The 24,099-nt window shown below is 49.1% G+C and overlaps 9 protein-coding genes across 9 annotated transcripts; 4 read left to right on the top strand and 5 right to left on the bottom strand.

Moving 5' to 3' along the window:
* Positions 1-227: 227 nt before the first annotated feature.
* Positions 228-2,099, bottom strand: ONS95_013859 (uncharacterized protein; the record flags this gene model as incomplete). Its single annotated transcript, XM_058507508.1, has 7 exons — positions 228-396; positions 479-651; positions 704-1,042; positions 1,095-1,558; positions 1,614-1,703; positions 1,758-1,980; positions 2,034-2,099. 7 exons carry the CDS (start codon positions 2,097-2,099, stop codon positions 228-230), a joined length of 1,524 nt encoding a protein of 507 aa, XP_058356677.1.
* Positions 2,100-2,995: 896 nt separating this feature from the next.
* ONS95_013858 (uncharacterized protein) lies at positions 2,996-6,599 on the bottom strand (the record flags this gene model as incomplete). Its single annotated transcript, XM_058507507.1, has 2 exons — positions 2,996-6,538; positions 6,588-6,599. The coding sequence occupies 2 exons, from the start codon at positions 6,597-6,599 to the stop codon at positions 2,996-2,998; spliced, it is 3,555 nt and encodes a 1,184-aa protein (XP_058356676.1).
* Positions 6,600-7,532: 933 nt separating this feature from the next.
* ONS95_013857 (uncharacterized protein) lies at positions 7,533-9,246 on the top strand (the record flags this gene model as incomplete). The annotated part of the gene is made up of 2 exons (XM_058507506.1): positions 7,533-8,096; positions 8,146-9,246. 2 exons carry the CDS (start codon positions 7,533-7,535, stop codon positions 9,244-9,246), a joined length of 1,665 nt encoding a protein of 554 aa, XP_058356675.1.
* Positions 9,247-9,596: 350 nt separating this feature from the next.
* Positions 9,597-10,103, bottom strand: ONS95_013856 (uncharacterized protein; the record flags this gene model as incomplete). Its single annotated transcript, XM_058507505.1, has 2 exons — positions 9,597-9,815; positions 9,918-10,103. The coding sequence occupies 2 exons, from the start codon at positions 10,101-10,103 to the stop codon at positions 9,597-9,599; spliced, it is 405 nt and encodes a 134-aa protein (XP_058356674.1).
* Positions 10,104-10,135: 32 nt separating this feature from the next.
* ONS95_013855 (uncharacterized protein) lies at positions 10,136-10,905 on the bottom strand (the record flags this gene model as incomplete). Its single annotated transcript, XM_058507504.1, has 3 exons — positions 10,136-10,573; positions 10,713-10,820; positions 10,873-10,905. The coding sequence occupies 3 exons, from the start codon at positions 10,903-10,905 to the stop codon at positions 10,136-10,138; spliced, it is 579 nt and encodes a 192-aa protein (XP_058356673.1).
* A 525-nt stretch (positions 10,906-11,430) lies between these two features.
* SPT5 (transcription elongation factor spt5) lies at positions 11,431-15,267 on the top strand. The gene is made up of 4 exons (XM_058507503.1): positions 11,431-11,923; positions 11,972-12,386; positions 12,435-14,291; positions 14,341-15,267. The coding sequence occupies exons 1-4, from the start codon at positions 11,585-11,587 to the stop codon at positions 14,955-14,957; spliced, it is 3,228 nt and encodes a 1,075-aa protein (XP_058356672.1). The 5' UTR covers positions 11,431-11,584; the 3' UTR covers positions 14,958-15,267.
* A 337-nt stretch (positions 15,268-15,604) lies between these two features.
* ONS95_013853 (uncharacterized protein) lies at positions 15,605-17,282 on the bottom strand (the record flags this gene model as incomplete). The annotated part of the gene is made up of 2 exons (XM_058507502.1): positions 15,605-15,885; positions 17,120-17,282. The coding sequence occupies 2 exons, from the start codon at positions 17,280-17,282 to the stop codon at positions 15,605-15,607; spliced, it is 444 nt and encodes a 147-aa protein (XP_058356671.1).
* Positions 17,283-19,619: 2,337 nt separating this feature from the next.
* ONS95_013852 (uncharacterized protein) lies at positions 19,620-21,496 on the top strand (the record flags this gene model as incomplete). Its single annotated transcript, XM_058507501.1, has 3 exons — positions 19,620-19,851; positions 20,033-21,259; positions 21,345-21,496. 3 exons carry the CDS (start codon positions 19,620-19,622, stop codon positions 21,494-21,496), a joined length of 1,611 nt encoding a protein of 536 aa, XP_058356670.1.
* Positions 21,497-22,420: 924 nt separating this feature from the next.
* Positions 22,421-23,892, top strand: ONS95_013851 (uncharacterized protein; the record flags this gene model as incomplete). The annotated part of the gene is made up of 4 exons (XM_058507500.1): positions 22,421-22,561; positions 22,649-23,204; positions 23,318-23,384; positions 23,628-23,892. 4 exons carry the CDS (start codon positions 22,421-22,423, stop codon positions 23,890-23,892), a joined length of 1,029 nt encoding a protein of 342 aa, XP_058356669.1.
* Positions 23,893-24,099: the final 207 nt, after the last annotated feature.

Here is a 24,099-nt window from a genome sequence, read left to right as displayed (position 1 = left end):
CAAGTCTATTCTTACCGATTTTGGAGGTCAATAAACCAAGAAGTTCCCTGTCTGGTCTAGTACAGGGATCATTATTTTCATCATTTCCATCATTTCCATTGTTGACTCGATAGTTTTTGTTCTTATCCGTTTTCAATCCTGAAGATCTACATCTATTCTGCACAACTCGACACTGCCAAACCTCGAACGAGAGGGAAACCCTTCAATAACAGCGCAGCTCACGCCCATCAGATCGAAGACCTATCCGCACGATGCGAAAGAACCACATGCAACGCCGGCTTCTCCCACATAAAGTAGACTTTCTGGTCCATCCAAGCCTGAGTCTCATCCCAGAGCCGCATGTCGAAATGCCACAAAATGCGTGCCATTACTGAACGCATCTCGTTGTATGCAAGGCTAGAAAATTGTCAGCCGCTGCCATGCCAAAGATTGACCAAAGGGGAGCAAGTTAAGGATGTTAACAGGAAACGAAACATACTTCTTGCCAATGCAATTCCTAGGTCCTGTTGAGAACGGATTCAGGGATTCTTTGACATCTCTGTTGAACTCTTCTGGTGGGTTAAGTAGCCAGCATTCGGGTACGAAGCGCTCAGGTTCGTGGAAGTTTGCTGTAGAACAGTAGGTTGAGAGCTGGGAGACTGCTACTGATGTCTTTGCGAGAGTTAGCATGCCGCCATTCAAACCTCGGACATTTGGAACGTACATTTCCAGGTACAAAGACACCTCCTATCACATCTCCCTCAGGCTTCGTTCGTCGTGGAAGGGCGATAGGCACTGGTGGGTACATTCTCAATGCTTCTTCGATGCAAGCTTGCAAGTATGGAAGCTGCCCTGTGGAGGTCAAGGTGATCTCCTCAGAAGACTGGAAAGCCGATCGGGTTTCTTCTTTGACTTTCGCGTAGACTTTAGGGTTCTGGAGGAGGAAGTATGTCAATCCGCTGAGAAGAGTCGCTGTGGTTTCAGACCCTGCAATGATGAGAAGCTCAGATGTACTCATCAATTCCTCCCTGCTCATTCCTTTCTCATCGTTGTGGCGGAGGATCTTCAGGTCTGGTAAGTGTCTGTCCCCGCTTCGGCTATGAAATGGCACTTACATAGGACATGAAATCCTTCCGATCAGTTTTCATATCCAGCCTCGCCTCCGTCTTCTTTTTGCAAAATGAAAGATGCTCTTCTCTCGCTTTGGCGATTGCAGGCACAAACTTCACAAGCGCAGTCAAGAACAGCTTAGCTGGTTGATAGAACGACGCAATGGCCATGATCCGTCCATACTTTATACCATTGAACAGATTCGCCATCCATTTGTGATATTCACCGGCTTCCAGGGCATGGAAAGACTCCCCGAATGACATGTCGCCAATGATGTCGAACGTCAGGAAGTTGTACCAGTTCTTGATATCGACCTTGCCTTTGTTGGGTCCGTCAATCTGGTCTTTCAGACGCGACACGAGGAGCTCAAAGTAAGGCGTGAGCAGATCCTCTTGCTGCCGTAGTGCTGAGTCTGAGAAAGCGTGGGATAACAGCTTGCGCATACGTGCATGGTCTGCATCGTTCGAGACTTAAATACAAGTCAACAAATCGCTTACATCAGAAGCAGTACGAAGAAAACTCACATATAATATCCGTTTTCGTCCCGCCAGTAATCCTATAAAACTGTGGGTCCTTTTGCAGCTGGCTCTTACCGGGACGCATGCCATAGATATCTGTACCATATCAGCCAGAGTCCATTACTAGCATGCTGCTGTCAATTAGCCCACCTTTCCATGCTGCCGCGGTATCGAACGTCAAGCTATCAGGTCGAATTCTCACAACATCTCCATACTTCTCATGGAGCGCCTTCACACTTTGGGGATGACTTCCTTTGTAAAGCTCCCAGTAGTCACCAGCATGAACTCCTGTTCGTGATGCTGGCCCAGGGAATTTTGAAAGTGGATGGAAATAGAGATTGTAGATGACTGTTGCACCGAGGTATATGAGATACTTGGCTTCATCAATATCGAATTTTTTGTCACCAGGCAAAGGCTGTCACTTACAAGTGAAGCAAACGAGAGACCTAGGATGGGTAGATACCCTGAGGTAAATGCGGTGAAGTAAGTCATTGTCTCATTGAATGGTCTAGCCTGTCTTCAAATGATTTACCTGTGAGAGTACAGTCTGTAATCAAGTCGTGGTGTTCAGATGTTGGTGGCAATTCAATAACGGACAAAAATGTCGGCTTCATTGTCAAGGGGTGCTAACGTCAATATACAGTATTCTCCTTGACACATTCGCCACCACGCAGCACAGATCATAGCCGGGCACCTGGCACAAAGTTCCTGAACGAGTAACCAAGACCAGAAGAAGAATAAGAACAAGAATACGAAGACCTTCCTGAATCGGGCGATATTTACGTCCCGTCGTCAAACTTGGCGGCCGAACTGTAAATTTTCAAGCCACCGTGCAATTGGACGCGTTCGGCAGCTTGATGTCATGAGCTGTCTTTGAAACGCGTGTTGTGACGTGCGCAGCAGGCAGATATCAGACTGAAAAGCGAACTGCCTGGCTGCTTCGTATTCGGATAGTCCTGGGATCTTGCGAAATGCATATGGGTCTCTGTCCCAGGGATCTTGTAGTAGCTTTTGACCTGAAGCAGCAAAGTCCAGTACGCCAGCTATGCTACGCAATTTATTCCCCAGACCCTGGGCTGGGATCGGCGGTATGCCCTGCTCGGTTGGAGGGTTATCGGGATATTGAAACTTGAAATTTGGGCCAGGTGGTGTCCCGAAGGTATGATGTTGGGAGTCATCCGTGATTTACTCAATGGCTACGAGTAAGTGCCAACCGTCGATGGGTTTACCTCGGATAAGTGTTTAAAATGTGAACCAAGCGACGACACAAACTCCAAATGTACGATGACAAAGCAGCGGACCAAGCAGAATCATATGGGTACGGCTCTTGCATTTATCCTATCAGAGGTGATCTTTTGTCTCTCGCAGGACAACTGAGTCCTTGATGTTTACCTCGAGGCAGATTTCTTGAACATATTCCATACATCTACACCATTTCCCACAATAAATGCTTTGGTGGCAACCCCTTCCGTGGCACTCAATATGGATAAATCCCCAACGTCAGCTACTGAGGTAAAGACATCCTCAACCTGCGAGAAGTCCAGCTGTGCTTCATGGTTCGGAAATAGGCCCATATTGGGATCGAGGCGCACTTGCCAGCTCTTTACCCTTTGATCATTGCCCGATGTGACGATGAGAAAGCCGGAATTATCTCCCTCGGATGTTATGGAGAGGGCGGTGATAGCTGCCGTATGGGCTGATCTTAAAATATATATCCTTGGACGAACCTGAGAGTCTTGGAGACAAAGAATTGGGTAGACAGATATGGCGAGGGCGTTGTCGTCTCCGCCGGTTACAATTACGAAATAAGTGCTATAGACCTTTAGGTCGAGAGCCTTGATGGTGCTCTGATGTATTTTCTTGGAAGATAGGATGCTGTGTCTAGCGATTTCGGCACTCTCAAGCTCTGTCTTTGAGATTTTTCCTTTCCACAATGTGATATTGCCATCTGTCGCCGCAGTGAGAAAACAGATGTCACCGTCCGAAAATTGGATATGCCGGAGTTGAGTGAGACACGATGAAGTATATTTGCCTACCGCTAGTAGAGCGAAGCCTTTGGCTTTTGAGTAGGCGTAAGTTCTGATTGTAGAATCAGAGAATGCCAAGCTGATCAGCAAGTCGCTGCTGTCTTTGGCTTCTGATGGAAAATTAGTCACATCGAAGCTCATGATGCGTAGATCTCCACCGGCACTCCTGTCGGGATATGATGCCTCGCACTCAACGCCAATTCCGACATTTGGGATGATTCGAATCGCCCAGATAAAGAACTCTTCATTTCCACCGCTGCTGAAGAGATATTTTGATCCGTGCCATTGAAGGTGTTGGATTCCAGTGGTGTGCTTTTCAATGATAGACAAGCAATCTAAACGAGAGTCCAGGTTTGAGACAGCACTTTTGTACCGCCAGATACGAATAGCAGTATCCTCGGCTCCTGTTGCAATTAAGCCACCATCCACAGACACGGCTGAGGCTTTGATCTCCCTGCCATGACCCCCTTGCTTCAAAATGGTGTGCGACGGATCGCGCTGTGAGTAAAAGTGAAGTTTGGAAGCTTTGGTGTAGACGAAACAACCACCGTTCGCAGTGCTGGATGGGCAGAATGCATAACTCCGATGCGCACCACCACAATCAACGTTCGATACTTCGTAGTGTTTGCTCTCATTCCAGACGACAAAACTTTTGCTCCTGAATCCATAGAAGAACAGGTCTCCATCTTGAAACCACGCAGCTTCGACCATGGGACCTAGCGGTAGCCTGCTGTGATGAACACGGCATATGTTTACACCCCTGAAAACGTCATTTGGAACCGGAGTAGCTGTGCAAGAGAATATTGAGTAGCATCCAGTGCGGTCTGTTGTCAGGAAGTGTCCATTGCTTCCACGAATTGAGTCTCGTGGTGTCAAAGGGAGAATCGTAGCAATCGCATCAGAGGGGGAGTCCTTCGGTGGCGTCCAAATGTTGATAGGGTCCGCACTTTTCGCCGTCTCGTAGACGGCCAGCAAACCGGATCTTGCACCCAGAACCAGTAAGCCATTGATTTTACCAGCGCTTGTGACGAGAAATCTGTGAGGCAGATTGCACGTTGTTGAGTACGACAACCGGGGAGCAGCGATGCTTGAGTGTTCGACGGTGAACAATGTGGCGATTGGACTTGATAATACTGTGACTAGCAATTCGTAGGAGTTCGTCTCGACATTTAACATCTTGAACATGTTGAGAATTTTTCCTTCCACCTGCCCCGCGACTTGGATCGAATGCCCATCTCGGTAGGCAAATATTGTACCATTTGTTCCAGCCAAAAAAGCAATGCCAATCTCCGGAAGACCTTCTATCACATTATAGTTTTTTAGGTCAAGGCGTGACGACTCTGGTAGTGGTGCCTCGCTCCAGAGCACATTAGTATCGATATCTCCGACCAAAACTCGACCCTGATTGGTCGTGGCAATCATCTGGCGCTCTGACGCAAAAGCATATCGATTGAAGCCGTCCTTGATAAGAGGTCTGGGCTTCTTCATTTTCGAGGATTGAGTGTTAGCTGGGATTACGTCCGCAAGGACGGATTCAGGTGCAAGGAGCGAAAGTTCTGATTCCTCCCGTACATCGCCTTGGGTATGAGCGGATGAACCAAGTGATGACACAATATCCTCAAGAGCCCATACGAGAGACTGGGGAGGCTTTTGTGTCGGCAAGGTCGACACGATTGACTCTTCTTTGGAGCCCATCTCCCGTGGAGATAGTAAGAGAGTCTCATCTGCACCTACAGTGTACATAGAGATTTTCCCATCGGCCCCTCCAGTGGCGAGCACATAATTAGATTTCCCGAGATAAAATCTCGCCGTTGACCAGAGATGTTTCCCACGGTGGAAGTCGAATACCCTTAGCTGGTTTAATTGGGCAACTGCGTCGGGTTCGAGGCCTTTCTTCTGTTTCAGGACTGCCAAAAGAGGATCTTTAGCTTCATCCCGGACATAATTGTGCCCAAAATTCAGAGACCAATGCTGTGCTGTTGAGTCTTCGCCAAATGAAAGTACACTTATGGATGAAGGGTTGGAGAGAGGGGGCTCTTCAGCAAGAAATTTGACACTCCATATCCTGGAGGCGTGAGCCATGACTGTAGCAATACATCTGTTCAATACGTCTAATGATTTCGGTCCATCATTCTCGCCAAATCCAGTCTCGCGCATCAGCATGGTGCTTCTGGAGAATGATTGGCTTGACTCCGAGAGATCCCAGATACGAATTGTCCGATCATCACTGCAGCTTGCGAGTAAGCGGCCGGTCGTACCATTGGGTTGGACGACAGGAGGGGAGATATCAACACCAAATATTGATCCTTCATGGCCCGAGAATGTATAGATCACTTGACTTTCCCCAGTCGTAGAGCACTTCCAGACAATGATCTCACCAAATACCGTGCCTGCAGCTACGAGGATCTCAGAGCGAGATTCCCATACCAGGTCCGCTGAGTACAAGATGGATCGGGAAGGAGATGACAGAGTTTCTACCTTCTGTTCTTTCGTGGTCTTGATGTGCCTGGTTCTGAGGACCGTATTGTGGGCAGTGATGAGGACGCATTCATCATTTTGTGGAGAAATTGCAACATCGAGAATCCAGTCAGAAACCGCAATGACTGAGGACGTGAAGCAGCTAGTATGGTGGAGGAGATGCCTCTCAACATCTTTTCTTCCTAGTACAATCAAGGAATTCCCACCCCAAATGGCCATTTGCAGAGCGTTCTCACCATTGCTAGCTTCTCGCAAAGCAATGCCATGGATAGTCTGGCCATCGAAAATTTCACAAACTGATAGCAGTTTGGTTGTCACTGCGTCAAAAGCCTTCAGGAAAGAGCCCTCACCCGCGAATACGACAGTGGACCCAGAATCTGTAATGTAGAATCCGAGGGCCGTGACTGGATTCAAGATATGGTCATGCTGAGAATCGTTAGTTGCGCAGTCTAGAATGTGGATATGAGAAACCCACTCTGAGCGCCATTGGCCGACCCCTTCTTATGACTGAGATTGAGATGGCTATGGCTCCTTGCGCCTCTTTCTTATCGATCAACAAGGATGCAACAGCTCAGAATTGGCGGATCGCAAGTGTAGACGAACTCATGGCAGCTAGACTGAAATCCACCATTAATTTTTCAGATCTTCCTTGGTGGTGTTGCATGCCGAAGAACAGATACCGATGCGGTGCATATGAGTATATCCGTGACTGTCTTGCATGTGAGGTTGTAACAGCGACTTGCAAATCCGAGGGTTGGAAGCTTCCCCTTTTGCAGCCTTGCTGGATGATGGATGTTTGTGTTTGTGTTTGATGGGGAGAGAAAATCTCGCTTGTCGCATTCTAGTGTCGTCTCGGCAAAACACCGGCAGAGCCTTTTTATGCACACCGTCGTCCCTTGACGGACGATGGGGTTTTATGTCCAAGATTATGATTATGATTATGCACGCTCCATGCAGGGTCTCATCCAGCCGAGGCTGACACATGAAAGGCAAAAGCCATCGCCAGGGCATCATCGAAAGACGCGAAGCATCAGGCAGCTCGATGTATGACGCCGATTTGGATGCTGCCAGATCTGAGAATCCCAACCATTTGATGCACGGCGGCCCAGGATATCTGAGTGTAGGTAGGTATTTTGCCTGCGCATGTGACACTCTTACTGTAGGTATCTAGGACTACTATCATACGGTAATCTGCTGTGCTGTATCTCTGTTTTAACCATATCGTCACTGACCGCCCGGAAACTGTTGGGACAACACCCCTCTCTTTTCGTCGTTCCCATGCTATGCCACGTACCCACACGCCCTTCATCGATCTGAGGATCGATTTAGCATCGCAGTACAAGAACATCCTCTGCGGAAGCATCTTCAATCTGGCGCCTACCAACACCTCTTTCACTCCCACCCAGCTGCCGAAGCCACCATGATTGGAACTTCGAGGGCGGAATATGTCTTTATACGATTCTGCATAATAGGCTTGCACTACCTGGCACCGCTTTGCCTGCTCTACTGCGCGCTGGTGATTGCGCTGTATGGCTTGAAAACCGCCGTAACATCGCCAGTCCCGCGCCTCATTGAGGGCATAGCCATTGCAGAATCGCTATTCTTCCTCTTGGTCTATCTTCCATACAGATATCGCCTTCAACGCGAAGCAACACACCCTCCTGCGCCGACACGCGACGAGCGTCGGGAACTCTTTGCCCATTGCAATGATAATATCGCCGACCCCGAAGCATACCTCAAGAAGTGGTTTTTGGGAGCGGACCTGAAGGATATCAAACGGGAGAATGTGAAAGAATTTCTTCTGTGGGCATTTCTTAACCGTGGCGGATCGCCAGGCGATGACGACGAGGAATTGGAAGAGTATGTCAATGCCCTGGAAGTACTCCTTGGGAAACCAATAGAGGAAGGTAGAGGCACCGCTGATTGCCTGCGATTGACGCTCGATCGCGTCGATATGCTGCACAGGAGCTTAGTATGGTATTGTGTACGTCCTCCAACTGAAATAGAAGAGTGGCACGGGCTAACGTCAAAAGTGTGTTGGATTTGTTGACTTCCTGACTTATGTGAAACTGCTCTACCACGGCTTTCATTTTCATCGTACGAATCTGTCGCGCTTCTTCGCCCTCTTTCCTCTGCGGCCACAAGCTTTCTTCACGAAATATCGATCTCCAGCAAAGCACACTACATATTGGCATCGCCCGCATACTTCGAAAACAAAGCTCCCAGTAGTATTCATACATGGCATCGGAATTGGACTGTATCCTTACACAAACTTTTTAAGTGAGCTGAACTCGACTGCTGGCTTGGAATCAACAGACTCAGATGAGCAGGTGGGTATCATTGCGATAGAAATCATGCCAGTGTCTTTCAGGATCACCCACTCTGCATTGGGTCGTGCCGAGATGTGTGCAGAGATTAAACAGATTCTCCATGAACACCTCCTCCCAGGACAAAAATGCGTCTTGGTAACTCACTCATACGGCTCGGTCATCACCACTCACCTTCTCAAAGAAGCTTCGACCTCTTCATTGATCGGACCGGTCGTTTTGATAGACCCCGTCTCGATTCTGCTTCATCTACCGGATGTAGCGTACAACTTTACACGCAGGCAACCGAAGAGAGCAAACGAGCACCAGCTTTACTACTTCGCGAGCATGGATATGGGAGTTAGTCATACTCTCAGTCGCCATTTTTTCTGGAACGAAAATGTACTGTGGAAGAAGGACATGCAGGGGAGGCGAATCACTGTCAGCCTTGGCGGGAAAGATCTGATTGTCAATACCGAGGCAGTTGGGAGGTACTTGAGTGAGGAGAAGAGAGTCGGGAATGGCTACACGGGTGAGAACGGGAACGGGAATGGAAATGTAAACGGCAATGGAAAAGCCACAGGCATTCTGGTAGATTTCGAAGGTCGAGACGATGCGGCCCTGTCAGACACGACGGAAAACGAAACGGATCATGACAGTGAATTCGAAGAAGAGATAGTTGAAGAGGAGTGGAAAAGTCGTTCGTGGAAAGGCACTGGTATCGATGTTCTGTGGTTCAAGGACTTAGATCATGCACAAGTATTCGACAAGGCAGCCACGAGACGTAGAGTCATTGACGTTATCACGACTTACAGCAATAACGAATGATTGGGATGAGGATGAAAGCGAGCATTTTTCGGTGCCATGGAGGAGCGTGGTGCATTCTTGATTTCCACTTCGACAAATAATACGGAGAACCTGCGGTTCTCTTTGCTGCAAGAATATACCATGTACAAATAATAGACCACATGATACTTCGTTAAGCACATACACAACAAAAACACACACTAGACACTGTACTTGTCATATTTGCTAGCTGGACAACGTGCCGTATCTGAGTGTCCTGAACGGGATACCACATTTGAACTCTATCAATGCAGATCACTTGTCAATTCCAAAACCGTGTCGATGTCCAGCTTTGAACAGACAACCATTAACGCAGCCAATACTCAACTTCATCAGAGTTTCGGACGATCTTCTTGGCCCATCACAACCACAGCCTTTCCCCAGACTTTTCTCGCCTCGAGATCCTTCATGGCTCTAACTACACTTTCCAAGCCCTGATACTCTTCATTATAAATTGTCGGGTTGAGTTTGCCACTTTCCCATAATACTTTCAACTCTTTCCAGATCTGTGCTGTCTCAGCAGGATCGATACGATCTGTTTCGCCGTAACGCTGTTGAAGAGTATGCACGTTAGCAAGCACTACTGCTTTATGTTGATACGACTCCGCTGGAAGTACAAGTACGTAAAGAGGGAAACAATCAAGGAATCTCACATAGCCAATCAGCTGAGCTTGTCTCAATAAGACCCTATTCATAGCAATCTTCTCCAATCTACCTTCCGTTCCTGCAAACCCGACAACCAGAATCCTCCCCCCCTGCTTTAGACACTTCAGACTCAAATCCACCAGCCCAACCGGATCAAATACAATATCTACACCATTGCCTTCGGTAATCTTCATGACATCCTCAACCCACCCAGCTGAAGCATAGTTTACACAGTCATCTGCACCAAATCTCTTCGCAACAGCAAGTTTGGACGATGAAGATATGTGGCTATCACTCGAGCTCCAACAGCCTTAGATATCTGTACGGCCATGAGACCAAGACCACCTGCTGCAGCATGAATCAGGATTGTCTCGCCTTTTTGCAGACGGCCTCGAAGGATCAAAGCACCATAGCTCACTGGTGCTGTGGCGGCGAGCCCAGCTGCTTGAGCGAATGTCCAATGTTGGGGGATGAGATGGAGAGAGGAGGGCTTGACGCTGATTTGGGTTGCGTAGGAGCCAATCGAGCCACCAAATACTCGGGAGCCTGGTGGAAATCTGGATTGGGCCGAAGATGGAGAGGATAGGATGGTGCCCGCGAATTCGAGACCGAGGATGAAAGGGGGAGTGACGAGGGAGCGGTTATTTTGGTGTTTACCACGGGCCTTGAGATTGTGAGAAGAGCTTTGAAATGCCGATGTGGAAGTGAAACAAAAAGACATTTTGAGTGACTGAACGCTTGTTCTGACTGTGGGCTTGCTTGGAGCTGACATCAACTTCCCCGAAACTGGTGAGAGGACTCACATATAATAAATCAACAAAGTTGACACCTGCTGCTTCTATCTTTACGAGCACCTCTTCATCTTTCGCTTCGGGGTTTGGTACTTCTGATATCTTGACATCGTCGACTCTCTTGAAGGTCACTCATCAACATGATGCTTAGAGAGCTTGTAGGAGGACTTACTTCCACGAATTTGTCTATGAGAATTGCCTTCATGGTACACGAGTTCGGAATGTGAAGTGATGAGTAGTATTAGAGGCTGTTTTCTAAGTGAGGGGTTTAAAGAAGCGGTGCGGCCCGAGGTAAACAGATCGCTTCGTTCTAGGACAAGTAATCAACCACACTACTGGAGCTTCTTGGATCTTATCGCAAGTCTGAATGAGAGATCACGTATAGCTCTGTGCCTGTTTGAGAAATACATCCCATTCTATCAGGTCAAAACGATTGTTAGAATGGGAGCCACCCGGGTCTCTCTACCATTCATACATAATGCATGCACGAAAACACCAAAGAAGCCAGGCAACTTGTATGACGAAGTGAGTCTCGATACAATGTTGTGATGAACTTCCATAGCTTGCAGCTCCACCTCGGAATAATGCAGTCTGCTGTCCACCTCATGTTCCAATCTTTGAGGTGAAGTACAGTTCTCCACTATTTACGTCCCATATTGGTTAGCGCTAAGCCTAGTGTGAGGCTGCGTCCCAAAAAGCACCGCGACTCAGAGGAACAAAGCATTCCCATCTCCGTTAACACAACATCGACCCATCCTCGATCACTGCAGGTCTTCACTTCAATCGTCTGGTCGCACATGGCTGCCTAAAGTTGCTCGACTACAAATACACTCGAGATCCTCGTACCTCTTGCTCCATCTCCTTCGACACTCCCCATCAATACCATGTCTTTACAGAACACGCATTTCGAGGATAGCGAGGACGAGGACGACTTCAATCCCCAGCAGGCAGATATTTCGGATAATGAAGATGCGGGCGGTTCTGACCACGATGATGACGCTGGTGCACAAATACGGAATGAAGCTTCAAGACGCTCTACAAATGCGGACGATGGCTCCGATGATGAGCAACCTGCGCCTTCGAGGCGAAGATCTTCTGCGGACCAAAATGATGGTGATCAGGATGAAGACGACGAAGATGCTGAGGGTCCAGGAGAGGATGTAAACGCTGGCGCAGACGACGATGACGAGGAGGACGATGACGATGAAGAAGAGGAGATTACGGTTGGTTACCTTTCATACTCCTAAGGGAGTGTACTGACCAAACTCCAGGGCCACCGCAGAAAACGCCGTCGTGAACGCCGCAATCAGTTCCTCGATGTCGAAGCCGAGGTTGACGAAGATGAAGACGAGAACGACGACGATGAGGACGAGCTCAATGAAATCAAGGACAATTTTATAGCGGATACCCACCCCGATGATCTCGCAGACCTACCTGCTGGAGGAGTGTTTGACGATAAGAGACATCGCGAACTCGACCGTAGGCGCGAGATGGAGGCAAGTCTGGATGCTGAGAAACAGGCCGAGATACTGCGACAAAGATATGCCAACAAGAATAGGTCTGGCAGAGGTGCTGGAGATTCTGCGGTCGTACCCAGACGTTTGCTTCTCCCAAGTGTTGACGACCCGAGTATCTATGCTGTGCGCTGTAAGGAGGGAAAGGAACGAGAGGCAGTTTTCTCCATAAGTAGGTGGCCACGAAGCTCCAGCTTCATGCAATGCTGACCCTGAACAGTGAAGCGTGTGGAGGAAAGAACCGGGACCCGGGATGAGCTTGCGATTACTTGCGCATTCGAGCGAGGTGGTACACACTCGACGATGAAAGGATTCATTTATGTGGAAGCCCAGCGCCAAGCGGACATTTTGACCGCACTGGATGGAGTAATGAACGTGTACCCTCGAACGAAGATGATGTTGGTGGAGATCAAGGAGATGCCAGACTTGCTCAGAGTCACTAAGACGCCATCATTGGAACCGGGAGCCTATGTTCGACTGAGACGCCCTGCGAAGTACGTAGGTGACCTTGCTCAGGTTATTGATGTTACCGACACGGGATTAGAAGTTCGGGTCAGGTATGTGCCACGTCTGGACTATGGTCTCCACGAGGATGCAAACGCCCCTCAAGATCTTGGTGGCAAGAGAAAACGAGCTGCTGCTGGACCAAGACCACCGCAGAGACTTTTCAGTGAAGTTGAGGCAAAGAAACGACACGCCAAATATTTACAAGGACGATCCGATACTAAAATGTGGAATTACCTTGGCGACGACTATGTCAATGGCTACTGCGAAAAGGAGGTCAAGATCCAAACTCTGATCACCAAAGATGTCAATCCAACTCTAGAGGAGGTCACGAGATTTGCTTCAGGCGCTGAGGATGGAACAGAGAACCTGGATCTTAACGCACTTGCTGCCAGCTTGAAAGCTAGTACCGCAAATGCATCATATCTGCCTGGAGATGTGATCGAAGTATACGAAGGAGAACAAAAGGGTGTTGTAGGAAAAGCAGTCTCCGTTCAGGGCGATATCGTTACCCTAGCTGTTCAGGAAGGCGATCTGAGGGGCCAGACAATCGAAGTGCCTGTAAAAGGTCTACGAAAACGATTCAAGGAGGGTGATCACGTTAAGGTCATTGGTGGAAGCCGATTCAGAGACGAAGTGGGCATGGTCGTTAAGATTTCCGAGGACCGTGTTACTCTTTTGACCGATCAGAGTAATACTGAGGTCACTGTCTTCAGCAAAGATCTCCGAGAGGCCAGTGACTCGGGCGGTGGTGGATCGCTCGGTCAGTTCGAGCTCTGGGATTTGGTTCAGCTCGATCCATCCACAGTTGCTTGCATTGTGAAAGTTGATCGTGAGTCACTGGTTGTTCTCGACCAAAACAACCAAGTCCGAACTATTCTCCCATCTCAAATATCGAACAAACTCGAGAAGCGAAAGCACGCTGTAGCGACGGATCGAAACGGCTCCGAGATACGCGCTGATGACGACGTGAAAGAGTACGGCGGAGAGAGCCGGTCTGGCAAGATCCTTCACATCCACCGTGCTTATCTCTTCCTGAGAAATACTGCTCAGAGCGATAATGCTGGTGTATTTGTTACTCGCACCACCAGCGTCGCCACAGTTGCTGCTAAAGGAGGTCGATTAATTACATCGGCATCTCCAGATCTCAACTCCATGAATCCAGCTCTGAAGCGGAATCCTGGAGGGCAAACGGACATGCCCCCACCAAAGTCGTTTGGCCGAGATAGATCAATAGGCCAGACAGTCACGATTCGAAAAGGTCCTTACAAGGGTTTACTTGGTATTGTCAAAGAAACAACCGACACTAATGCTCGTGTCGAACTTCACACGAAGAGCAAGACAGTAAACGTGCCCAAGGACGCTCTGGGCTTCAAGGATCGCATCACAGGACAGTCAATCGACTTGAATTCAAGGGGCGGACACGGTGGTGGTAGAGGTGGCTTTCCTCCTCGTGGTGGTGCAGGCAGAGGGGGTTTGGGTGGTGCAACCCCAGGGGGTGGTTGGGATGGTGGCCGCACACCAATGGCAACTGGTGGGAATGAGCGGACGCCAGCCTGGGGTGCTGCTAGAAGTAAGTTGATTGATATCTGGTTGATAGCAACATAGGCTAACAATCATAGCACCTGCTGCAGCAAATGGTGGAAGGACCCCGGCATGGAAGTCTGGTGGCGATGGAGGCCGGACACCAGCTTGGGCTGATGGGTCACGAACTGTCAACCCCTATGATGGAAACCGTACTGCGTATGGCGGTGGCAATCGTACTCCAGCTTGGTCCTCGGGAGCAAAGACCCCAGCGTACGGTCTTCAAGATGGCTTCTCATCCGGATCGAAGACTCCTGGATACGGCGGCAGCGGAGGAGATGCTTGGGGCTCCAAGACTCCTGCATATCAACCTTCAACGTCGAACACGAACGACGGCTGGTCGAATGCTCCTGCAAGCAATAGCTGGAATAGTGGATTTGATGCCCCCACTCCTGGCGCTCATCTCTCTGCTCCAACACCTGGAGCATTGAACGCTCCCACACCAGGCGCGTACTCAGCTCCCACACCAGGCCCTTACAACGCACCCACTCCAGCTCCGTACAGTGCTCCCACACCCGCAGCTTGGGGAGCCCCAACACCAGCTATGGACGCCCCGACGCCAGGCTACTACTCAGCACCTACGCCAGGTGCACATGGTGTACCAGAAACTCCAGCAGCGAATTGGCCGGATGACGGACCTCGCTATGTAGACTAGGAATATTTGGATCAGTTGGTGGGTGCTCGGAGCGATCATATGCCTGGCTGGTTAATGAACCTTTTTGACTGAGGAGAGAAGGGACGGAGGCCAATGGGAGAGAAAACTCGGGAGTACTAATTCTTTTCGCCTTTGTTGTCTTAACAGAACAGAATGGTGGCGAAATGTAGGAAGAAAAGTACAGAAAAGGAAAATGGGATACATTTTCTCGCGGGAACCAAGGCATGAACAAGCGCGATGATTTAGAATGGCGCAATTAGGCACTGAGCTCAAATTTATACCACCATCAATACCAACGTGTTTCTCTTCGTGTCCTCTCTACTCCGTTCCGTCATTAAGTTATTGTCCACTAATGCTATTGCTTAACTAAACAGCAATTTGCTTTCGCTTCTCTCTCCTCGCTTAGTTATTTCATCGTGTCAACATAAAAAACCACTTCTATCCTCCTTTCTTCTTTCCTAACACCTCCTGGTCTCCCTATTCCTTCACTATCTCTCCCTTTAAAACCGGCTAAATACTGAGATTACATCCTGCTATCTTTATAGAACCATTCCTCTCCTCCACTACGCCCTAATCCCTGCTCGCGTCTCTTGCCCTCCTTCTATCTCACATCCTTACTCCCCAATCCTCCTCGTGTTCATCACCACTCACCCCTCATTCTTCGTACCCTCCCCCCACCCCTTCAAATTGACCACTACAGGCTCACTCCCACTCCTCGTAATAATCCACGTAAGCTCCTCCTCGCCATCATTCACCTCCTGGTGTTCCGTCCACGCCGGAATGAGCGCGAAGTCCCCGGGCGACAGCTCCTGCCGCGTGTTGCCGTTGTCTGAGATGATGGCGCCGTGGCCGGAGGCGGCGTACACGATTGTGTCTTGTTCGCCGTGGTGGTGGACTGCGGAGGAGGTGTGTGGTTGGGCGGTCATTACTGGTGGGGGGAGGGGTGTTAGTAGGGTTGTTGAGGAGGTGAGTGGTGGTTGGGTGAAGGGGAGGAGAGGAGGAGAGGGGGAGAGGAGGAGAGGAGGAGAGGAGGAGAGGAAGAGAGAGGAAAGAGAGGAGGAGAGTAACGAAACAGTTTATAGATAGGGTGGGAATGTGTGAGTTAAGGAAAGTTGGCGGAGGAATAATGAGAGAGGCGAGGTTTACACAATTTTCAATTATGTAAAACTGCGAGGAATTGTGTTCTTCAAATAGGTATGGACTCCGCGTTCAGATCGCTGGTTCTGAAGGCCGTCCGCTTCACTGACGAGGAGCCAACTTGCAGCTTGAGGCAAAAGAGTGATCGCATGATCGTACAAAAGTGTAATGTAGCGTAGTGAAAGCAACAGGAAAGTGCATTGTAAAAATATAACCTGATCTTGACTTGGCTAGAGACCACTTGAATCAGATGTCGACGACCGTGACCGTGATATCTGAGAAAATCATAGCAACAGACCTCTCAACGCCACCTTCGAGGAATTAAACAGGACCAAATATTTGCCAGTATCATCCAATTCTGACTATCTTCAAACTTATATCCAAACGGTAATAAAATCAAGATTTCACCGAGCCAGCAACCAGCATGACGGCGCATGCAATGTGCTTACAGTACCTTGGCCCGACCCCGCCTTGTTCTGTAAGAGCGAGGAGGTACAGTGCGAAGATAGAGATGGGCGAGATAGGCATCAACCAATATTGCTCTAATGCGGCTCGGAGAATAAAAATTACAGAAGTGGGTTGAGGTACTGTGATATTCCATCACCACTCAATCCCCTCATGCACAGCTTGCATATGTGATATCCTAACCAAATCGCTGGATTTGAAGAGTGGGTTACATACGTGCCGTGCAAAGGTAGCAGGGAAGAAAATTAATCTCGGAATGAAAAGAAGTGGAAGAAAGACGGATGGTGCAACTATGAAAGATGGGGGAAGAAAGTTGAGGTAAGGAGCAAAAGTGCAGATAAAAAATTCTTTCTCTGCTACGGTGAAAAAGGGAAGGGAAAGTGGGATGAAGGCACGGATATGTACCGAGTAGTACTCGTATCATATGATGTGAGACCCAATGCCTTGGACTGGACTCACATGTCCCCACAAGGTTGATGACATTTGAGAATTGCATGCATGCTCGGTGTCATAGCAGAAGAGCAGGTTTAATCATACGGAGAGAATAAAAGTCAGCTTACCCGAAGCACACACTTTACTCGATTTATTGATGATAGCACCTTTCCGTACCATGCCGTCCGTCTGGCCAGTCGCTATATCTAGCTCTGTTGATTTCGTGACGTGGACGTGGGAGGGCATGATGATGGGGAGGATGTCCTTGATTATGGGGAGGAGGGATGTCATCAGGCTGTTTGTTTTGAGGTGCTGTCGGGGTCTCTAGCGATGTATTCCTGTTGGTATGAGAGTTGTGGTAAAGACGTTGGGCTTGGTCTGCCGTTGGATTTAGAAAGACAAGAGTAAAGGCGAGGTTTGGATCATCGTCAAGTCCGGTTACAATGGTCTTCGGATGGAAGGGATCATCTAATGGCCGTTGCAGGTTACGTCATATTTCCATAGATAGCTTCATGTTAGCATCGTGGAAATAATCCGTAGCTTGAGCTTAACAATTTAGAGCGCCAAAAGATTGGCTCGACGAACACGTCCCCACGATAGACATCATGTCAAATATGATTATGCCAAGTATTTATATGTCACCTTCCCCGGCCTGGAATACCGGGACAAGTAAAATGCTCGCGTATCTGTAACATTTCGTGATCTCAAGTCACAGCCATAATGGCTAGAAACCTCAAGACTTTCCTGTTTTGTGCGAAGGGTGCATTTAATTGCCTCGGTAGGTAACAGGAGCGAGATTATTGCCATCCATGTGGCTGTCACTGTCACTACCACCTTACCAATTGGCCGTTTGCCACGCGATATCTCCACGATGAGGTGTCCTGTGCTCTGCAGATTGCAATGTTCCGGACATGGGCCAGGAGTCGTTGAGCAGGGATGGAACGGACTGGGCTGACTGGGCTGACTGCTCTTGTGGGAGAGTGCGGCTGGGGCTTCACCCCACCTCCCTGGTCTGGATAGCGGCATCAGTTTGAAAATGCACTATGAGGCGATATCGGACGCGTAGCATAGCTAGCACCTAAATTTATCTCTGGAAGCTTTGTCTTGTGCTGTTGTGGAGGTAGGTATGGTACAGTCCTGATCACAGACAGGATAGGATGGTTACTTCCTCCTCCTCTATCTCTTGCTCTATCTCTTGCTCTTGCTCTTGCTCTTGCTCTTGCTCTTGCTCTTGCTCTTGCTCTTGCTCTTGCTCTTACTCGCCTTCCCCTTTGGCACTACTCTTGGGTCGATAATCTTCCTTACCTTACCTCCGCTCCATACCTTCCTCACGGGATCCAATCTATCCAACAAATAACCTAGACGCCGTACCTACCGAGCTGAGGTCCCTCCTCTGTTGCTCTTTCTTTGCTGGCCTAGAACCTTTCCGTGCCATCTTGGCCTCACAAGACCTTCACACACCTGCCTCTCTGTTATCAAGCCAAGCTTTGTGAACACGGCTGGAGCAGGCCAATAATAGCGACACAATCGCGAAACGGATGTCGTGATGACTACTTGATGGGGTACGTACTTGGGTCCGTTTGTATGGTTGGAACAACAGGACAGACAACGGCCGAGGTTAACATAGACGAGGGATCCAGGCCAGGCTCCGGGCCTGTGCAGATCTGGAAATCCCCCATGCGGAGGACTTGCTCATCGAGCTGGCAACATTTCCCCCCATAATAATTATTCTATCGAGGCATCAAAATCAGTCGTTCAATCCTGTTCTCACGGTAGGTAAATTTACTACCTCCCTAATCTGATTTAGTACTCCTAGAAACTCGCCAAACAAGTCTCGAACAATCTCGGCCACTTATTCTCGGCGGACGACATCCAACCTGTTGAATCATTACCCTACAAGGCTATCTGCGACACTAACCAAGCATCGGGCCAGGGTTTAAGGGCATCCATCCAGGCTAGGAACTCACCATCATTATATTCTTAGCCGATCACGCCGCATCTGTCTTTGACCTCTAACTTACCTTACCTTACCAACTGCCGGAAGCGCTCTGTCGCGACTCTTCCTCGTCCTGAATAGGAAGCTCAGAATATTTTCCCATCGACGCCTGGGCAACTACAATCACACAATCCCAGCTAGCTAGCTAGCACTCTCACTGTAACAATTATCCCAGCCTGCCGCGTGTACTGGAGAAACGATCCGCCCACCGTCGGGTGCTTGGATGTTTGACTCTGGTGGCGCATGCAAGCCTGCAGCCAGGCCTGGCATAAAGCAAACGACGCGGAAGACCTGAACCTGTCTGATCCTGACTTGGCCCAGGCTGTTCCCCGTCCGTCAATACTCGACCCAGCCCTCCCAAGCTTTTCTCTCACGGATTCGACACTCTCCCCCAATCGAAACATCGTTGTTCCAATCCACAGCCGCCAGATCCGTGCGTTCGTGCAGCTGTGCTGGGATCTATGATTGTGTCTAGCGAGACTGAGCCAAGCCTCGAGTGCATAATATCACCTCGACTCGCCTCTGACATCTTGTCTGACTTCTTCTCGTGCTGAGAGGTGGAGTGTGAAGACATTGAACAGGATTCCATATCCATAACTTTGGAACGACGCTGTTGCGTTTTTCGTTGCAGAATGGCTTCTCCACCCGCATCCTCTTCCTCGCAAACGAGTTATCCAATGGAGAATGATCATACTTATCTCCATGGCCGTATCAACCCAGGAGTGGAGGAAAATTTCGATTTGGTCGAATCAGTGCCGTTCGAGAGGCCACAAGAGGAAGAGTTACAGCAGAGGAACGATCTCAAAGGAGTACCTGAGGATGAAGTTGTCTCCATGTCTCGGCCCCACCCAATTGTTCAACCAGGTATGTAAGAGAATATACTTAATGTAAAGAATACGGCGGCTCTACTGTCATTACTGATGAACCTACGCTTGAGGCCTTGGAGTACATGCCATGAGCATATCATACAAGTTGCCCTTGATATGCTCACTATCTATACTACATGTCTTGGCATAGTCATTGGCTGACATGATCCATGTTTTAGCTTCACCTCGAAGTATATCAACGTCTCCCACATCCTGTCCAATTCTCGACCTCCCATCAGAATTAATCGATCATGTCCTCTCCTATCTTGGACCACTCGATCTCGTCTGCGTGTCCAGAACATGCCGTGTTCTGTCTGAACAATCTAAATCCGATCTCTCGTGGCAACGGCACGTCCAAGACAACGTTCCTGGAGTTCGCTTGGAATCTCCCTTCCCGTGCAAGACCTTCCGAGAGTTGTACATTGCTCACGATCCTCACTGGTTCCTCCCGAGATACAAAGTGTGGTTCTGTGATATTTACCTCACTGGTAAACTCATAATTACCCGCTATGATCAGAGTACGGGTGTTATTGAGGGTTACAGGCTCATTGCAGAACGGCCGACTCCCACCTTCGATCCTTGGGAAGCGGACGATGAAGTCTTGATCCATTCATTTACTCCACGCTGCCACTTACATATGGACCAACCTGTTCTTAGACTGGATGCACTCTCTCTAGAATCTCTAATGTCAACCTCTGGCCAAACAAATCCAGAACATCGTTTCTCAGCCGAGATACCCATGCGAATGCCAGAGCGCAACCACCGTGGCGTATTCTCTAACTTCTTGCACACTCGACCTGTCGAAGAGCGTGCAAATATGGAATTATGGCCACCAGCAACTATCCCAGCACGGCATCGCGTACGGAACGGAACAAGGAATGCTTATATGGGCACTGGACACAAGCCACAGAATCGCTCGCAAGTCAGTAACCAGACCTTCAGGATCAGACGCTGGCTGCAAATGGATATCGGTGCTCGGCCACCCGGCATTCGTCACGGCGAAGAGGTCTATACCTATGCAACCCTGGACCCCAAGTTATGGACTCCGACTGAAGAGAAGCCGTATAGAGGGATCTGGGTAGGAGATTACAGCGGCCACGGATGCGAGTTCCTGCTTATGCATCAACCCGACAACGAGGAGCCATTTGACGAAGCAAGCGTGGTGCAAGGAGAAGACGAAACTCTTGAAGAATTTGAGATCAGAAAGAGGGAAGAGCGGATCTACCGCGGGAGTCTGGAAGCGATCAAATTGACGGGCGATCCGAACGTACCGCGAGGAGAGTACACGTTCATCTCAGACGACATCTCGAAGACGGGTTTTGTGAGGAAAGCGACAGAAGACAGATTCAAGGGTGCTAGGGTCGTGAGGAGTAGAGGTCATATTGCGGCGAGGATGTTTCGTAATGGTGAGTTTAATGGCAGGCTCCATTCCTAGGTTTTGTTGGGGGAACAGGTTGTGAATTTGAAGAACGTCGGTTAACAGATACGCAGACAAATACATTGAGAGCCAGCTGATAATGATTTCTCACGACCGCTTAGCGCAATATTGGGTTGGCTTTGGCCATATTAGTTTCTACGAACGAGTCAAGATTGATGATTTCTTGACGCCAGCTAATGATACCATTCAGACGGAGAACTGCTGAATGCAATGATCTTGATAGAGAGACAGAAATTAGCTGGAAAGATGGAAAATCAAGGCCGAGTTGAGATCGGAGGAATGACCTTGTGTGTATATTGCTGTGAGATAGCTAATAATTCACTGTATATCATGAACTAAGGACTAATTACATATTTTGCTCGAGAAGTTTGGGGAATACCAATGACACCTTGGAGCACTGTGTCCCGAGCTCGTCAGTCTGAAATGAAATCTGGTGTGGAGGAAATTGTTATTTTCTACTCCAAATACAGGAAGATTCTCTGAGAACAATGCAGCGAAAATGTGAGGTAAACATATCCATCAACAGTCACTAACCAAGTTTTACATAACAGCAAATGCTGCGAATTTCTAACCGTGACCTAGGAAATAGTTTCATCTCAAAACCTCTGACGTGCTGTACAATCACAGTACAGTACAGTAGTCAGGAAAGTAAGCAGGTCGTTGACACATGTCAAAAAGTCGTAGGGCAAAGGCAAGCTTTCGAGGCGTAACAGGGATGTTCACCCGCAGTTCATCCCATTTCATCAGTGACGTACAGACCACGAGCCAGACCGCCTTCCATCGCAGGCGGCCGGGGAAAATCCCAAATAAAAACCCACTCACTCACTCACTCACTCCACCACGGGATACGCCTCCGCTCAACGAGAAAAATACTGGATCTCAACAACCTCGACCCCGCGATTCAAGTCCGTTCGAAGTTAAGACATTCAGCGATTTCCCATTAAGCCATTTGATTAGGACTATTGCAGCTGCAGAACGATCAGTCCAGAAGTGGGCTTCGATTGTTTACCAGCGACATCAACCTCGCAAACTCAATTACACTCGATACCGCCGATTTAGATATTGCATTGCAGAAGAGAGTTTAGACTGCGGATACGTAACAAGATAGAAGAGGGCCAAGAGGGAAAACATGGCGCACAATTACGTCTTGCAGGTAACTGCAGGTTCGGAGTACGATATCAAGACGCACAAGATTGTGCCCGTCAACCAGTCTACCCCGATTACGATCGACTCGGAACATATCAGTGTAGATTTGAATGTCAGGATACAGGTACGCTATCCGCCTCTGTCTCTTTCCCATTCCCCAATGCCCCTACCAGTCCTGGAAACCAGAATATATACTAACACCACAAAACAGTCCTACCGCGGCCTCCCACCCACCTCCCCCTCCACATCCCCCTACTTCTCCCTACCCGAACACAGCAAAGCCAACGACCAATACAGCATCGCCTTCCGCTTCACTCCCAAATCCACCATTAAAGGCGACGACCTCGTCTTCGGCAACGACTTCGACCATCCGATCCGCGACCGCTTACCACCTGGCTTCAACACCGCCTTCCGCATCGTGAAATGGGTTGTTGACCCAGGCTTGGATGGCGATGTGTATGCGGATCGACCATATCTTTATGGACCGGCGGCGAGTAGTGTTAACAAATTGCATGTTGGGCCGAAGGCGGTCAATGGGGAGAAGCTAGATGCTGGGAAGGAGGGGATTGGACATCATGAGGCGGGAATGGTGTTCGAGGAGGGTGGTGATGAGGAGGGGTTGGAGATCAGGAAGGAGAAGGGCGTGCCGGAGACGGAGGCGGCGAGGAAGAAACACTTTTTGGTGGAGGAGAATAGGAAGGAGTGGGAGTGGGAGGAGGGGAGGGTGTATGGGTGTGATTTCTATAATCCGTATTTGGATTTCAATGGTGGGTTGCTTGCTTTATGTTTCTTCCCTTCTAATTCTCGCATTTTCCCTCGAATTTTGGTCCTGTTGTAAGGGAGTTTGTGGGATTGCAATGCTAACTAACGATCGTCATAGATTTCGCATTGAGACTTCCCGGATTTACTTTACCTATCATGAATTACTGGGATGGTCAAGGGCTCAGGTAAGCAAGCAACCCCTACTCCCATGTCAGCCCCTGCATATCATGCCCATCACTCATCACTCCTCCCATATTGTCCACATACCCCTTCCCTCCCAAACCCCCCTTCCCCAGCCTAAATCCCCCCTCTTCACCCCACGACGCCACCACTCTCATACCCCCATCCAACCTTCCAGCGAAGCGAATACCAATCCCAACAATGAACTTGTCTCCCAGGAAAACACAAAAGCGCTCACACAGCCTAAGATACACGCTCAAGAACCGCGCGACCGACACCGTCCTCTTCGTCGTTCTCTTCACGCTGTACCTGAAGGAAGACGTTGATGAGAACGGGAATGTGAAGGAGGGTGTCGAGGGTGGGAAGCCGTTTGAGGGGAAGGCGAATGGTGTTGAGGGGGAGGAGGAGGAGAAGGAGAAGGAGAAAGTGGGTGTGGAGAAGGTTGGCGAGCAAGCGGTGAAGGAGAAGGAGAATGAGAAGTTGCCTGATACAAGTGAGGATGATGTTGATTGAGTGAGTGATTGGGGCGAATAGGAGAAGGGATTGGCCTCCCCAAGAGAAATTTGAGTTGATGGAGAGGGGGAGAATGATTGATGACATATAATATCAGGGTAGATACGGCCAGGCATGGCATGGCAATGGCGTTTGCGGTACATTAGCAGTACTGTACTATACGCGAGCACGGATATCTCGCGAGAGGCAACGAGCGAAAGGAAAACA

The sequence above is a fragment of the Cadophora gregata genome (genome assembly GCF_030347475.1).
Source record: "Cadophora gregata isolate MNR1 chromosome Unknown scaffold_8, whole genome shotgun sequence".
Classification (NCBI taxonomy): domain Eukaryota; kingdom Fungi; phylum Ascomycota; class Leotiomycetes; order Helotiales; family Ploettnerulaceae; genus Cadophora; species Cadophora gregata.
This window is presented reverse-complemented; position numbering and strand designations above follow the sequence as displayed.